This window comes from Pogona vitticeps, chromosome 1 (assembly GCF_051106095.1).
Source record: "Pogona vitticeps strain Pit_001003342236 chromosome 1, PviZW2.1, whole genome shotgun sequence".
Taxonomy (NCBI): domain Eukaryota; kingdom Metazoa; phylum Chordata; class Lepidosauria; order Squamata; family Agamidae; genus Pogona; species Pogona vitticeps.
This window is the reverse complement of record NC_135783.1, coordinates 300,538,421-300,551,703: the sequence shown is the minus strand read 5'-3', so window position 1 is coordinate 300,551,703 and position 13,283 is coordinate 300,538,421. Positions and strand designations below refer to the sequence as shown.

Here is a 13,283-nt window from a genome sequence, read left to right as displayed (position 1 = left end):
TCTGCTTTTCTGTAAAAATTGTTACTTCATGATTTTGTAAGGGGGATTTTTTTTTTTTTACTATAGTTCATGAAAAAGTTTAATTTTGGTAACAACTATTTCAGGTGGTCAAATTGCACATTCAATAAATACATGTAGAGAGAAAACAATATGCTTCATTCCTTTCCCTTTCATTAAATCTGATAACTGAACTCCTGCATGTTCAGCAGCATGAGCAAGTGTTTGTTTTTGTAATTATTACTGTTTCTTTTCCAGGTTGCGAGGATATATAGCATGTAACAGTTGTGTTTTGCCTTTTCAAGGTGTGCATGCTCTAGAAGTCCTCAGCATGGAGATGTGGAGAGTATTTGGGGGGAAAAAACACAACCTTGCTCTTTGTTATTTCTAAATCTCCTCATGCAGAGACTCCTCACTGAAACTTCATACCGCACCAGCAAGATTTCCAGGCTTCCACAAAAATCCCTGGTCTACTTTCCCTCATTTAATTTGTTGTTGTTTTCCACATGTATCATTTGTACCAAAAGCTGCCAAATTCTATGCAGCTCTATGCCTTTTCTGAGGAATCGTGTGCAGGAAATATGCCATTTAGCACAAAAAAATGTTAATAATTCTAAGCATGTTGGTGTGTCTTCTGAGGAAAAAATGACCATGGAACATTTGAGAAATCCCATGAGATTTCCTACAGGAGTCCTCAGGGGAAAAATAATTTTGGATAAAGAAATTTTGCAATGAGGAGGGAACAAAAGGAGTTTTGCACCCTTACCTCAGCACTCCTTTTGCTACTGTAACAAGTTGTATTATAATACCAATTTCTGGGAGTTTTAAAAAGTATCAAATTTATTTATTTATTAAATTTCTAGACTGCCCATTGACCAAATGGTCACTCTGGGTGGTGTACAACAATATAATAGCAATAAAATAAAATAAAACCCCCAAAACCGCTCATATAAGTAAAAACAATACAACATATGGCAAACAGGTTAAAGTTCATAAAGTAAGTACATCACCAGAACTGGCATATGCTTACCAATCCTTTATTTTTAGACCTAGATCAAGTGTGTTGTCCTAGAGATTAAAAATAATATAAAACTTTATTAGTGGCTTGTTATAGCATGACATATCCTTTATTGCTTGCTCTTCCTGTTTGGATAACTTACACAAAGACAGATTACTTCACCTCCCTCTCAATTGAATGCACACACACAATATATACTGTATATGATTTGCCAGGAGAACTAAGAAGTAAAGGTCTCAACAAGTAAGCTCATTTTGATTCATCTTAGTTGATGCCGAGAAGAGACTAGCTTAGGGGGCCTAGGGAACATTGCATAGCACAGAACTCTGCCCTCCAGTGCTTTGCTGCCATCCATAGCAACTGCTGCCTGAGAAGATTGTCTTACTTTGCCTACTAGTAAGACTAGCCTGCTTAAAAACAAGCATCCTCAGCTGTCCTTTTTAATAAGAGCTACATATCACAGAGGAAAAAAAGGCCAATTTCTCAACGAATCTTGCTTCTCTCCTGGACGTTTCACGCAACCTCTTTTATCTGTGACTTCAAAACCTGTCGCATCTACTATCTCTTGTTTTTTGTTTTCTCTTCCCACACTATACACAGCAAAACACAGCCTATCTATAACAAGAGATTGATTTTTCCTGTAGCTACACGTGTATCCAGAGTACTCATCCTTATCTGTTAAGAAAAGGCTTTTCTAATGACTGCTGAATGTAAATAACCAAACCAGTCATATGTGCTAGAACAGTGGTCCCCAACCTTGGGCCTCCAGATGTTCTTGGACTTCAACTCCCAGAAATCCTGGCCAGCAGAAGTGGTGGTGAAGGCTTCTGGGAGTTGTAGTACAAGAACATCTGGAGGCCCAAGGTTGGGGACCACTGTGCTAGAAGATGATATCAAATTATATGGTAATTTTCAAACAGCAACCATGTTAACCTGTTTCCCGAAAAACAACAAAAAGACCTTTGGTATCTTCAGAACAAACAGATTTATCTGCATGTGTTTTCATGAATTACAGTCTACATCCTCCAATGGTGTTCCATTAAACATATCAGTATGTCCTGATTCTATCGTACCACTAGAAGACTACTGTATCTGATTTGTAGCACAGTTCAAAACAGTTTGGTGAAATGTCTGTCTTGTTTTTCTCTCCCTCATTCTCACCCTTATAGTCAATTTTGGATACCAGGTTCAACTGGGAACAAGGAACTTTCAGTGCATCTTTCTAAGATATCATGTAAAATGATGGGATTATATCCATAGCAATGAAAATATTGACTAGTAGAAACAGAATGAGGAATTACTTCTGTTTACCATATTATAATTCTCCTTTAGTTTTTCATGCCTTAAACAGCAACATATCTGTTGTGCTTGCTCTGGATAATTCATTCTGTGTTTCTACATAAGTGGTGTAAAAATTCAAGACTCTTCTTACTTTGCTTGTGAAGCACCATAGATCAGCATTACAATATATGTGTTGGCAAATCTGTATATCTTTTATCAGAGCTTGGAAATAATTATTAAAGACAAATTTGTTATTCCTTACTTGTTAGTGTCAATAACAGTTTAGTATAGTAAGTATGGTATAGTACAATTAAAGTAGACCCATATGAATAAATGAAACTTATGGAGAATTTGATTCACTAAATCCCCATTGATTCAATAGGCATTATTCAATACAGTAGTGCAATTTACTAGGCTAAGCAACAGGATTTTGTTCACTGAATGCCAGTTAAGTTGTTTCTGAGTAAGAATTAATGTTTATTGTCCGTTTTATTTGTTACTATCTAAAGGTCACAATGGTTCCTCTTTTTTTCAATTAAAATATTTTTCAATTGAATTTAATATTTTGATAAATTATTTTGTAAAAACATTTTAATAATTTCATTTATAACTTAATAAGCTCCTGGCAAATTGAAGGGGAAGATTTGGAGGCCGAGACAGATTTTACTTTCTTGGCCTCCATGATCACTGCAGATGGGGACAGCAGTCACAAAATTAAAAGATGCCTGCTTCTTGGGAGGAAAACGGTTACAAACATAGACAGCATCTTAAAAAGCAGAGACATCACCTTGCTGACAAAGGTCCACATAGTAAAAGCTATGTTTTTTCCAGTAGCGATGTATGGAAGTGAGAGCTGGACCATAAAGAAAGCTGACCACTGAAGAATTGATGCTTTTGAATTGTGGTGCTGGAGGAGACTCTTGAGAGTCCCTTGGACTGCAAGGAGAACAAACCTATCCATTCTGAAGGAAATCAACACTGAGTGCTCACTGGAAGGACAGATCCTGAAACTGAGGCTCAAATACTTTGGCCATCTCATGAGAAGAGAAGACGCCCTGGAAAAGACCCTGATGTTGGGAAAGTGTGAAGGCAAGAGGAGAAGGAGACGTCAGAAGACAAGATGGTTGGACAGTGTCATCAAAGCTAGCAACATGAATTTGACCCAACTCCGGGAGGCAGTGGAGGACAGGAGGGCCTGGAGTGCTCTGGTCCATGGGGTCACAAAGAGTCGTACATGATTTAATGACTAAACAACAGCAACATAATCTTAATGGAAACCTTGGTTCTGGTTTTTCCCATCCTAACTGTCCCCAGATAGGACTGAGAAAAAACCCATCCTGAAATACTGGAGACCTGTCACCAACCAGTGTGGACCAGAAATGGGTAATCTCAGCAGGGCCAAGGACTATTTTCCAAATTTGCCCCCAGTCTATGGGCTCCACCCAGCCCACTCCCAATGTAGATAACAAGCCACCTAGACTAATTATCAGACTTGTTTTAAGGCAGCTTCTTCTGTTTCTGCTACAATATCAAGAGATATACAAATTATAGAATCATAGAATAAATGAGTTGGAAGGGACCTATAAGGCCATAAAGTCTAACCTCCTGCTCAGTGCAGGAATCCAAAGCAAAGCAGATCTGACAGATGGTTGCCCAATTGTCTCTTGAATGCCTCCAGGAATCTTTTTATTTTATTTATTTATTATTGAATTTATATCCCGCCCTTCTAGACAAAAGTCTACTAAGGCGGCTCACAACATCAAACAAATAAAAACAACAATTAAAAACTACAATAATAATATGATCAAGATGGAAGAATAAACAACAAAAGCAAGAAAATACCATCAAGAATATACTGTATAACCAGGAATGGAGTGCTCTCCACCTTCTGTGGTTCCATTGTCGTACTGCTCTAACAATTAAGACATTTTTTTTCAGATATTCAGCCTAAATCTAACTTTCTGTAGCTTGAGCCCATTATTACATGTCCTGTATTCTGGGAAACATAAGGATTAAGACCTCTTTCTATACTTGCTAGCTGCACAGCCACAGAATTGCATATGATTAAAATATTTAACACCAATGCGCTGAAGTGCCCTTGAAATCTGTAGAGGACAATGTATAACTGTCTGTGTCTTTTTCTGAGTATTCTCCCATCCACCAATATTTGATTAATAATGTGATCAGTATTTTATTTATTTTATTTATTTATTTTATATATATCCCGCCTATCTGGTTGGTTAAGACCACTCTAGGCGGCTAACAGCATAAAATAGCACAAAAGATAAATATAAAAACAATTTTTACATAGAAGAAACATTAGACAAGATGGGAGGAAACAATAGGAGAGGGAGAGAAGAGGGCATCAGGAATTGTTTGGAGGGAAGGCCTGCCGAAACATCCATGTTTTTAATTGATTTTTAAAGATACCCAGCGAGGGAGCCACGCTAATCTCAGGAGGTAGGTTGTTCCAGAGGCGAGGAGCCACCGCCGAGAAAGCCCGATTTCTTGTCTTTTCCTTCCGGGCCTCCCTCGGCGTTAGGCTCCTCAGCCTCACCTCCTGGTTCACACGAGTGACACGGGTAGATCTTGGTGGGAGTAGGCGTTCCACCAAGTATCAAGGCTCTAAACCGTTTAGGGCTTTGTACATAAGCATCAGCACTTTGAAGTTGATGCGGAACCGGATGGGCAGCCAATGCAATGCGGCCAGAGTGGGCGAAATATGTTGGAATTTTTTCACTCCACTAAGTAATCTGGCCGCCGCATTCTGCACCACCTGTAGTTTCCGCAGCAGCCTCAAAGGCAGCCCCACGTAGAGCGCAGTAATTAGGTGGAATTGACTTATGTGCTGTCAAGTCAATTCTACTTTATGTCAACCCTCCCAGGGAAGTAGGAAAATCTAAATATAAAAAAATCAGAAGTAGTTTATCAGTCACTCCTTTTAGTGGTACTCTGAAAGCATCATGCAGCTGCCTCAGACCACATAGGTGGCAGAGCACATAACGCAATCAACTACATATATTCTGGGTATTTCAGCTGGACCTTGCGAGCACAGCTAGCATTCAAGCTTCTGGGCCCTGGCTCTACATCCAGGTGCTTGAGCCCACTGAGCTATAACAGCTGTAATGAAGCAATATTTACCTTGCCTATATTGATTTTCTTTTCCACTTGACCTGAATCCAGAGGCAATGTGAGGCAAACTTTCTCATCTATATCTTTTCTAGAAAAACACTTAAAGAGAAGGACATCCAAATTTAAAATATTACATAAAAGCAGATTTAAATCATTCTTTAAAAGCAAACTTTAAAACTAGTTTTAAACACTAAAAGCCATATGAAATGATGGAGTCTTGGCTGCCAGCTGGAACCTCATCAGCAACGGAGACACTGATGAATGGAGCTCATGGATGCATCTCCTGCTTTGTCTTGGCTGGCAGCTAGAATTTGAGAGTCTTGCCAAATCTGGAGGATAGGTGGACCTCTCAGCTAAGAACACCAGTACATTTCACACCTGCCCCCAGATTCACCTCCATCTTTCACCCAAATACAAAGACACAAATGACTATAGAAGTCAATAAAAGGAATAAAATCTCCGTTCAAAAAACATGAAACATACTGAGTCGGTGCCATACGGTTTCCTTGTTAGCTCAGTTTCCAGTGCAGAGTCCTTATACTTGACGTAGTGAAACACCAGAGGTTCGGCTGGATGCAACTCTGTGTCCAAAGAAAACTCTCGAGTTTCTTCATAGGATCCTTGAACAGTAAATAATAGCTTTTTCTCTGCAACAATGTACACATAAAACCTTGTTGTTAATTGCTGTCACACATTTTGTTTTCCTTTAAATTCATATACATAGGGATAGGTGAGAATTTCAAGGCTGTTTTTGATAACAATTTACAAAAATCCACATGTTGCTTAATTTTTTAAGCATTTTGACCCATTAAATTGTGGACTTGAGTGCCATCCCAGTGCTGGATTAAGACTGTGAACCCCTTTTTTTCTGAGTAGCTCCTCAGCTCAAACATCTGTATGGCAACCAGGCACCACATGTCTCTCTCCAATTGGGGAAATCTTTTGGGACAGGAAAAAAAAAGATATTTAAAAAAATTGAATTGGGGAGAAAGCAGAACTGACAGGTTTTCTGATCCCTAAGAGTTGAACCAGCAAAACAAGACCAACACGTAATACGAGTACGTATACTTTACAGTGGAAGTCTGATGACAGACAGCGAGAGCTGCCATTTTATTCTGCTTTGGAGCGGCAGTACCTCATAAAACACATGAATACCTATAAATTAAATATGTATACATTTCTTTTTATTTGGCTCAATAAACAAAAACATACCAGGTATGTACATTTAAATCTTGACAACAACCCCCACACACGCACACATACCAGTTTTGCAGGGTTTATATTGCCATATTTGCCTCATCATTTGCTCCTTCGCTTGCTGATACCACGTGAAAGGAAAAGGGGAGGAAGCCACACTTCTTTAAGACACAGGCTCTATCTGGTTTTAATGCAGAATCTTGCTCCTGGAAACTTTTGGGAAATGCAGTTCTGCTTTAAAATAAGTCTGGCACTCCCTACAGGGCTTACTTTAAGGGAAATGCATATCCCCGTCTTCTCTTCTGCCTTGCCTTCAAAATTTGATGATGCAAGGGCAGGCTAGGGGTGCAGGAGATTTGGGAGTAGCAAATTCCCCCCTTCCCCCCAAAAAAGCTGGATAAGGTTGCTTTAACTTGTGCTCCATTGTTTTATCCAGTTTTTATCTGACTGTAAAATCTAATTTCATGCTAGTATACTCTGAAATTTTAATTTACTTGGTCAGTGAGTAGAAATGGAGTAAACATGCATTGAAATCATATCATAAAAGTGGGGGGGGGGAATAACACATCACATTTAGAACATTTTAAAAAAAACAAGCAGGTTCACAGCAGTTCAAAAGAATGATGTTTCTTCTTTAAAATGTTTAATGATTAAAACCTGTCAGACCTTATACTTACAACTGATTATTTTTAAAAAATTTAAATAATAACCTCTTGATTTCTTCTTAGTCAGCTTTTCCTCATTTGCCTGCACCTCCAAGCAGGAAATTTCACGAGACTATCAAAAGAGAAAGCAAGACAAAACAAGCCTATAATACACTTATTCGGTGAATTATGTAACGAAATTGACTAGCCCAACCTAAAATGCCTGATTTGTAGGTCTACTGACAGGGGCAGGGTAGGATGAGGCAAAGGTACCATCTTGCTAACAGAAGGGAGATTTTATCTGTAGGGATCAAGTCAGGCTCAGTATTCCAGTTCCACCCACCAAAATCCTCTGTGGAAAAAACCCACCCTATAATCAGCATCACTTCTACATAAGGCCATGAAACTGAGCTTGTGGGATAGATTGCAGATAGCTTTGGGTCCACTCAGTTCATAGTCCCTCCAAAGACACCTGAGCTATGGCTGCTTGAAGCTGGGATAGCTAGTTAGCCCATTGGTTTCACAGAGAGTCTACCAGGCTGAAAAACCCGACACAGTCCCACCAGCACTCGCCCTGGACACCCAGACTTGTTTTTCCTATATGCAATGGCAAGAACGCCATCTTGGTTTTTGCCTTGGCTGGAAAATATCTCGGGCTGGTCATGGTTAGTGGAAGACTTCCTGATTTGTCCTCTCATGTGAGGAGAAGAGCCAATGGGTAGTGTGAGCAGCCAAAAGGCTTGATCATATTATGATAAGATATGGCCATCTGAGCACTGTCTTCCCACAAAAGCCAGTCTGCTGGACCTATAAAACCCTTCCATGGGACTACAAGCCAACCTCCATGTTACTTTAGCTGATATCAGGTTAGTGTTTCAGAGGCATGATTTTAACAGTCCTTTGCAACAGAAAACAAGGCCCATGTTAATATCCAGAAGACCAATCATAAAACAAAACAGGCTAAATTGAAAATTATTGGGGGGGGTCAATTCCTGTCAAAATCTGTGAAAAAATTATCGGATGACAATCCATCCCTTCCAGCATTCTCTCCTCTGATTATGTCCTCTCTGTAATGCATTGACCTTAAAGCATCTGAATTGTACCAGCAACTACTCTATGATTGCTAAAAGGGAAATCATTGGGGAGGGGACTGAGATTACTTACCACTAATACACCATTTGTAACGATATGCTCATGACGAACAGGGCTGCAAAACAAAATAAAAATACTTGACATATTTTCAGTGATTGAAACCAGCATTTCTGATTGGCATTTCTAATTCCTCTCCAGCCCACTTCATGCCCAAATAATGGCACAGAGGTTGGTGCTCAACCCACCCTATGCACAACCCAGTCCAGGTCATTGTTAGTATTTATCCACTCTCAGTTCCCAGGAAAAATACCATTCCCCTCAGTGAGGAAACGCAAATGGCAAAGCCAGGTCATAGACTGAACAGTGCAAGTAGGACAGAAGGCCTTCTGGCCCGGCAGCAGCTATCTGCAGAACTCAGCACTGTCTTATTTTATCTTATTACTGTTCCAACAGCCCTCATCCTAAGTTAGTTAATGGTAAGGACTGAGGGATTAATTTTAAAAGGGCAGTGGGCACAATCCTCTTTGATTCCTTCTTACAAGGCATTGCAAGAAGACACTTACTGTTCTTTCTCTGTCTCTACCCATTTGCTTCCCTTGTTCTGTGGCCACAGTGTACATTTTGATGATTTAATAGATAATTTTCCACAAGGCAAGCAGGGAAGATTTATTTCTAAGGCAAATAATATACTTCTTTTCTCCTTTGTCACCAACTCAGCATTTTCCTGAGATTTTCTTTTTTCTTTCTCCACATATAATTGTGACACATGAATGCAAGATTTATCGTGAACAATCTGCTCATGTGCTGCTTCACCCTGTCAATACCCCTGGGCTCAGGACTCCATATATGGATGGTCAGAAAAGGTAAAAATGCTACCAACTCAGTTTGCTTTTACACATTTGTCCAAAGACAGTGCATCTCTTACAGCATTACACATCTTGTTGATTTACTTTGCTCTATTTTACCCACATTATTTATTTATTTATTTATTTATTTATTTATTTATTTATTTATTTATTTATTTATTTATTTATTTATTTATTTAATATCCCGCCTATCTAGCCAACTCAGGACCACTCTAGGCAGCTCACAATCATCAAATAATAAAGATATACATATATAAAACAGCATAAATAATAAAACTTTACAAGGGAAGAAACCAAGTAGAGAGGAAAGAAAGAGGATCATCAGGGATTGTCTGGAGGAAAGGCCTGCCGAAATAACCATGTCTTTAATTGATTCTTAAAGATACCCAGCGAGGAAGCCCCGCGAATCCCAGGAGGGAGATTGTTCCAGAGGCGAGGAGCGACCGCCGAGAAGGCCCGGTTTCTTGTCTTTTCCTTCCAGGCCTCCCTCGGCGTTAGGCTCCTCAGCCTCGCCTCCTGGCTCGCATGAGTGACACGCGTAGAAGTTGGTGGGAGTAGGCGTTCTGCCAAATATCGAGGCCCTAAACACATTATACCTTCTGATACAATCAGTTATTACAGAAGGGATTTAATTTAATTTAATTACCAGATAGTTATCCTTCAGGGTACAACATAAAACCTTTGCAAGATTACAAGAAATCTGAGAGTCAGATCAAATGATTGATATATAATGCAGTTTAGCTTGTTTCGGCGGAGCAAATTGCCTTGGAAATCTAATAGGGAGCAGAATTTCAGAATTAAAGGACTCCTAGTCCCATGTCAGCAGAAACCCACAAGGCCAAATTTTGGAGCGGAGAATCCTCAAACTGGCAGGGGGTGGAGCAGCCCCCTCATTTCCATGTCATTCCCATGCCCTTGTTCGAACCATTAGAAAAATGCCCCTGCGGTACCACAAGTTCCATCAGAGGCTGCCTCCATATTGAGTATTTGTGGCAGCCTCCAAATGAACTCGTTCTCCCATGCACGTTTGGAAATAGCAGAGAATCTTTGCAACTGATGCTTGTGTAAAAGGACAGTGAATGACCAATAGCTGCCCAATAACTGGAGCTCCGGAAAGTTATTCCCATGGTCACCTTTCACAGTAGGTAGATAACACACTTTTCTATGGTTGCCCGTTCTAATGATATGTTGCATCACTGTGATGTACTCACATGCTTTCCAGGCTAAATTCTACTTCCAGCTTTTCTTGGATCTGTAAAAGGAGAAATAGGTTTGCCATGCTCTGAGGCAAAGCTGGTTTGTGGGGAGAAGAATGCGAAGCACAGATGTGTTAAGCATGCATTGAGACCAAAAACTAATTTGTGTGGAATTTGATGAATAGCTAGCATCCAAATAGCTGCAAAAAGGAGACGCCATGAAATAATGATTTGCAAAATACAGTTACAACAGGTTTGCAGAATTCATCAGGTTAAGAAAAGGGATTATTAAAATAAGATGCTTTCTCAATAAATGGCAACCTCTCTGGAACATATTTAGAGAAAGTGCAGGCTAGATATAAGATATGATTTCATATACAAAGAGATTCAATAGCACATGTTATATGAACTGCCAGAAATTTATTATTTCTGACATTTATAGATCTCTTGACTACTCTAAGCAGTTTACATCCATGAATAATCAACCAACATAAACCAAAATACAAGCCTACAAATAACATAGGTAAAGGTAAAGGTTCCCCTTGACAATTTTTGTCCAGTCGTGTCCGACCCTAGGGGGCGGCGCTCATCCCACTCTTCAAGCCATAGAGCCAGCGTTTGTTCGAAGACAATCTTTCCGTGGTCACATGGCCAGTGTGATTTAGACACGGAATGCTGTTTACCTTCCCACCGTGATGGTACCTATTTATCTACTCGCATTTGCATGCTTTCAAACCACTAGGTTGGCGGGAGCTGGGACAAGCAACGGGCGCTCACTCCGTCACGTGGATTCGATCTTACGACTGCTTGGTCTTCTGACCCTGCAGCACAGGCTTCTGCGGTTTAGCCCACAGCGCCACCACGTCCCACAAATAACATACATTACGTTAAACTAAACAGTGGTGTTAACAGGAAAGACAGATATGCATTCACTTAAATGAGGATGTTCTTAAATGCTTCTCAAGAAACAAAAACCATCTTTAACATTCTCTTAGAGGATCGGGGACTTGGCTTACATTTAGCAGGAGCCTATTCCATAAAGATGGGACCATAGAGAAGAAGGCATGATTTCTTGTAACTGTCTTTTTTGCCTCCCTCAGTGTGGCCAACTGCAGAAGCAAGGACTGTGAGGAGTGGATGGGATGGGCCAATGTTTTGAAAGAGGATACTCTGGCAGATAACATGGAGATATGGTTGAATGTATTGACTTTTCAAGTGTTTGTCAACATTCTTGCCTGATACGTTATTGTGGTGGTATTCCTTGATATTAATACTAGTCATTTGGTTAAAAGGGTGGATAACTTACTGTTTATTGCATATGCTTATATATGCTTTAACCATATCTGGAAGTTGAGTCATGGCAACTGGACTTCTTTCTTCTTAGGTTGAAATATTTTGCTACTCAGACTGAAGAAGCTACTTGGATGAATTGCTGGTCCTTGACTGTAATAAAGTTATCCTACCCTATCCTTAAGGGATGTGGTGGCGCTGTGGGTTAAACAGCAGAAGCTTCTGTGCTGCAGGGTCAGAAGACCAGCAATCGTAAGACTGAATCCACGCAACAGAGTGAGCTCCCGTCACTTGTTCCAGCTCCTGCCAACCTAGTGGTTCGAAAGCATGCAAAATGCAAAAATGCAAGTAGATAAAGAGGTACCACCTCAGTGGGAAGGTAATAGCATTCCATGTCTATTTGCGCTGGCCACGTGACCATGGAAATTGTCTTCGGACAAACACTGGCTTGGAAATGGGGATGAGCACCGCACCCTACAGTCGGACACAACTGGACTAAATGTCAAGAGGAACCTTTACCTTTACCTTATCCTATCCTACTTGGATGAGTAGTGAAACGTTTCAACCTGACAAGAAAGAAGTTGCCACGACTCAGCTTCCTGATAACCTCACCTGGATGACTGAGAATCTTCACGGATATAATACTTTAAACATATTAAATATTCTCTTCATTTGCATTAGTCATGATTGATAATTTAGACGTTCACCACTTAGTGTCTTGAAAAAGTAACTTTGTTATAATTTGTGAGCCACACAACTGACATTGCTTCGGGAAGCAAATTATCCTGAGTCCAGTTGCCATGACTCAACTTCCAGATACCCTGAGTTAAGAAAACTTTGTCAACATGACCAGTTGCATGCTGAACCAGACAACTCTAAATGCAACATATAATGTCTACACCGATTCCTTAAATTAAGACAATTCATCTCCATAAGTTATGTCATTCAGTGTGCTCCTATCACCCCAGCAGGCTTCACTTAGTCTGGTCTTTGTTTCCTTCTACTAGATACATGTAAAAGCAATCTCCAAAGCAAGGGGACAGTGTATGTGTTCTCCCACCATAGCCTTTATGATGTGATGGGTTACAGAGAAGGTGAATGGGGATTCACTGGTTTCAGGACTCAACAGGGAGCAATTCAGGATGGTGTGGGACCCGCAGGACTACCAGCTGTGCCTCCTTGAACTGAATCCAGCATCCTGTTTCTAGCCAAAGAGATATTTCTCAGAAGCCTACATGAAAGACATGAAGGCAATCACCATCTAATGTCCTATATCCTCATCATCTCCTGCTCAAAGATATTGCTGCCCATGGCCACAGTAAGTCTGGCAGGCAGTCACATTCTTGCACTGATAAGGCTTCTGTACACACTCTAAAGATGTGACACAATGGAATGGATCCATTCTATTACCTGCATCAGTTCTGTAGGCCAGAATCACTTCATTCCACTCAAGTTTATCAAAAGCAACCTAGCTGTTTCTCCTTCCTGGTCTCTTTATCTTAGTTCTCTCCCTCCCAAATTTACAATCCTTTCTACTCACCCCCACCTCAGTTTATGGCATATGATTGGC

The 13,283-nt window shown here is 40.2% G+C and overlaps 1 protein-coding gene across 1 annotated transcript in view; it reads right to left on the bottom strand.

Moving 5' to 3' along the window:
* Window positions 1–13,283, bottom strand: part of LOC110079008 (cytosolic phospholipase A2 epsilon) — a 59,796-nt gene that overhangs the window by 32,670 nt on the left and 13,843 nt on the right. Inside the window, exons 4-9 of the mRNA XM_072986233.2 lie at window positions 10,439–10,479; window positions 8,434–8,476; window positions 7,336–7,402; window positions 5,912–6,075; window positions 5,438–5,527; window positions 1,028–1,065 (exon numbers count right to left, since the gene is read on the bottom strand). Coding sequence (XP_072842334.2) covers window positions 1,028–1,065; window positions 5,438–5,527; window positions 5,912–6,075; window positions 7,336–7,402; window positions 8,434–8,476; window positions 10,439–10,479 — 443 coding nt within the window. The remainder of the gene's footprint in view (window positions 1–1,027; window positions 1,066–5,437; window positions 5,528–5,911; window positions 6,076–7,335; window positions 7,403–8,433; window positions 8,477–10,438; window positions 10,480–13,283) is intronic.